Source organism: Humulus lupulus, chromosome 3 (genome assembly GCF_963169125.1).
Source record: "Humulus lupulus chromosome 3, drHumLupu1.1, whole genome shotgun sequence".
In the NCBI taxonomy this organism is placed as follows: domain Eukaryota; kingdom Viridiplantae; phylum Streptophyta; class Magnoliopsida; order Rosales; family Cannabaceae; genus Humulus; species Humulus lupulus.
In genome coordinates, this window is record NC_084795.1 from 184122803 (window position 1) to 184126929 (window position 4127).

At 45.0% G+C, this 4127-nt stretch overlaps 1 protein-coding gene across 1 annotated transcript; it reads left to right on the forward strand.

The window, feature by feature from the left end:
• Positions 1-705: 705 nt before the first annotated feature.
• LOC133825261 (uncharacterized) lies at positions 706-1302 on the forward strand. The gene has a single exon (XM_062258227.1). The coding sequence runs from the start codon at positions 706-708 to the stop codon at positions 1300-1302; it is 597 nt and encodes a 198-aa protein (XP_062114211.1).
• The last annotated feature ends 2825 nt before the right edge of the window (positions 1303-4127 follow it).

The window sequence follows — 4127 nt, forward strand, 5'->3', positions numbered from 1 at the left end:
CTCGGAAGATGGAGTGTTGGATTTCAAGGGTAGATTATGCATGCCTAATGATAAGGAGATCAAGAAACAAATCTTTTATGAGGCTCATAATACTCCTTACGTTATGCACCCGATAACCACTAAGATGTATCAAGATCTCAAAAGATACTTTTGGTGGGTAGGAATGAAGAGAGATGTAGCGGAGTATGTGGCACACTGTTTGATGTGTCAACAAACCAAGGTGGAGCATCAGCGACCCACAGGGTTATTGCAGCCAGTACAGTTCCTTAAGTGGAAATGGGAAATGGTCACCATGGACTTTGTTACTGGGTTACCACACACTCTGAAGGGGCATGATGCAATATGAGTTATGGTGGATAGACTGAAAAAATCCGCTCATTTCTTACCCATTAAGACAACAGACGATGCAGATAAGCTAGCAGACTTGTACATTGTTGAGATAGTCCGATTACATGGGGTTCCCATCTCTATAGTTTTCGATCGTGACAGGTGATTTATCTCTGCGTTCTGGAAGAGAATGCAAATGGGATTGGGAACTAAACTCGTGTACTGCTTTCTACACTGAAGGATGGCGAGAGTAAATGAACAATTCAGACCTTGCAAGGTATGTTGAGAGCTTGCGTGCAAGATTTTCAAGGTTCGTGGAGTGTAAAACTTCCATTAATTGAGTTCGCATACAACAATAACTATCATGACTCAATAAAAATGGCTCCATATGAGGCATTATACGGAAGAAAGTGTCAATCTCCAATCCACTTGCATGAGGCTGGTGAGAGGAAATTCTTGGGATCAGAAGAGGTGGACCAAGCTACGGAGGACATTAGGTCGATTCGTCAGAGGCTACAGACCTCTATAGATCGCCAACGTAAGTATGACGATTGTAGATGGAGACCTTTAGAATTTGAAGTTGGGGACAAGGTACTGTTAAATATTGCTCCACTGAGAGGAGCTATGAGGTTCAGGAAAAAGGGTAAGTTGAGCCCTAGTTACATAGGACTGTTTGAGGTTCTGGAATGCATTGGAAAGGCGGCTCACCGACTAGCCCTTCCGCCCGCGTTCTCTAGAGTTCACGATGTATTCCATATGTCAACCTTAAGGAAGTACATGAATGACCCCACTCATGTGCTAAGTTGTGATGAACATAGCATAGATCCTCATCTTAGTTACGAGGAAAAACTGGTCGTAATTATGGATTGGAAAGACAAGGTGTTAAGAAACAAAACAATACCTTTGGCAAAGGTGCAGTGGTGTAACCACGGTAATGAAGAGGCGACCTTGGAGACAGAAGTCGAGATGCGGTAAAGGTATCCCCATCTGTTTTCAGTTTCGGGGATGAAACTTTTATAAATTGTAGGTATTGTAGCATCTCGTGTTTTGAACACCCATTAGTAGCCGATTGGACCCGGTTAAGAATTATGTGGAATATTATTTTGATAAACGATATTATATGAATTGGTGATTGTTTACCGAGTTTTTCGGACACTATAATTATTAGAAGTAAGAGAACTAAAAAGAAAGGATTGAAGATAAACAAATAGAGTTTTTCCGTGGTTGGGGCGTTAATGAGCCTTAGTCTACGAGTCTATTGTATTATAGCTTAGAAAGCTTTTTCAATGGACTTTTCTGCAAGTCTGACCAGAGTAATTTCTTACAAGAGAAAATCCGGGGACCCTTCTACTGTGCACAACTGGTCCTATTTATAGGCAGTTGGATGCAATGGGCTAGGGCCGGACTAATCCAAGCCCAATAGGGATATAATCAGGGTTTTCTCACTAATGGATGCTTAATACAAAGGACTTTGCTAAATAATACACATTAATCAGGGCCCATTGGGCCAGCTTGGGCATAACCAAGCTTTACAACTGATAGCGATACGTAGCCTCAAACTGGTCCGCGTGGGCTTCTAAGGAGTCCTGGGGACAAGATCCGCCAGAGTATTGGCAATACTGTTCCCCAATAACGGCGTACTTTCCATATGTAACCTCTTCTGCATGTTAGTTGAGGAGACCAAACTCCGTGTTTCTCGGGAATGTGTCATCGTCAGGGAAGTTCAATCCTGCCCACCCATATGCCAGGCTCGGGTTCATTTACTAACATCCTAGTCTGCTTACCAGGACCCTGGTTCATTTACCAGAGCTTGGATTTATTTACTAATGTCCCAGTCCATTCTTAGACTGTTGAGCCCGCCACCCTTACTCACATCCCGGATGATGCCATTAGGTTGGAACCGGGAAGATGAGTTGGATCCGCATCTTGGTCCCAATTCCCTCGTTATGGTGGCGCCCATCGTACAATGTTGGGTTACTGATGATTGGACCACTAGGAATTTCTTCTTCCCTATCCATTGGGCTTAGGCTGGGCCTTTGATCTCTTCGAGAGAGCCCACGGACCCATTATGTTGTGCCATGCGTCTAGGGGAAAAACAGGGATAACATTTACCCCCCAAGTCTTTGTCTGTGTTTGCACGGTGGAGACTTTCTTCATTCTCCCGTGATCAAATCCTGACATCCCGGTTTGTTTCCCAGAAGATGGGTTCATTTTCATGGGGACCACTCAGTTAACCTTTCACGGAAGAGGCTTGCATCAGTATCCCAGATCAAATCCCAATAGCCATGTTTGTTTCCCAGAAGGCGGGTTCATTTACTTAGGTGCCACTTGGGTGATCCCCGTCCTTTCAAATTCCCCATGTTTTACATATGTTTCCCTTAGTAATTGGTGTGTTTGTGTGACTCGCGCCTCGCGGATCTGGAGAGACTTTGTTGATTGTCATGTTGTCAGATGGGTGTTAGCGTGATTTTTGAGGCGTCCCATCTGTACGAGAGATGCTGATAGGATGCTTGAGTGGGCTATTTAATATCTCTGCACAATCTGGGACCATTGGATGACGATTTTTTTAAAATTTCCTAACGCAGACTGTTGGATTGGGTGGACGCAGATTGTGAAGTGGCGAATCGACGATCTAATACTTGATGGGGCTAATTAAAGCCTCTATGTAATATGGGACCGTTAGATGAGGACAGTCATTATGAACCGTCGGATCAAGCAGTGTGTTTTTAGCCCTATAAATGCCCCCAGAATTTCATTCATAACTTTACACATTCTAACAATCAGAGCTAAACGAGAGCTTTTTATGTCCGAGTTTGCCAATGAACTTCTCCGATGACTGCTTCTTCTCTGTTCTTACTTATTTCTGACCCAGCCTAGTTCTGCACAACCATCAGACGATCTGGTCTCAGTCCAACCAGTAGACGACCTCCTGCATCACCTTCATCAATTCAAGGCTGAGATCTTGCTGGTCCTGTCGCTGGAGACTCTACTACTACCAGACCCAATACCTCACAGTAAGTTCTCTGGCCTTTTGCCTCTATTTATTTCCCTTTTTTGTAGTATTATTTATGCGACCGTAGGATTGTTAGAGTCGGGAACACCGTGTAGGGTGGTCCTAAGTAGAACGGTGTACGTCTGTAGTGCAAAGTCATCCCAGATCACTTTGGACTTTCAGAGATTGATTCGGGAACATTAGAGACAAACCTTTCCTTCCTAGTTCTTGACCAAGGCCCTTGGGATCTCCATTGATCCCGAAACTGGGTCCGGAGGGGAATTCTCCAAGAAATTTTAGGAGAAACCCTTATACCTTAACCAATTTTCTTGGGTTTTGGTGCTAACTCCTTGGTTTTTTGTTTCCTTTGTTGTCCCCAGATTCCTGATCATGAGACGTGATGTCACTCTTCACCCGGAGGATTTCATACAACCAGGCCCCATTGTCCTGGAAGGGCGCAAGCCTCCCACGGGAAACACATGGGAAATGGACTGGCAGAAAAATGAGTTCCAGAACTACCGGATGCCTTGGAGAAGCAATTGGGAGTAGAATTGACTCCCGGACTTTTCTACAACTGGCTGGCCCAGAAGAAAGAGAAGGCCCACACCAGCGTGGGCGAGTTCAGGGCCTGGAGCGTAGGCCATATAAGTGCGGGAGCTATGCTCCCGCTTCATAACTACTTCGTGCGATTCCTAAAGTTCATTGGAATTGCACCGTTCCAACTCCTGCCCCAAGCCTACAAGTTGCTGGCGGGGTAGCGCATCTTCTATGCATCTTAGGAGACCCCAGCGCCCACCCCCGCAGAGGT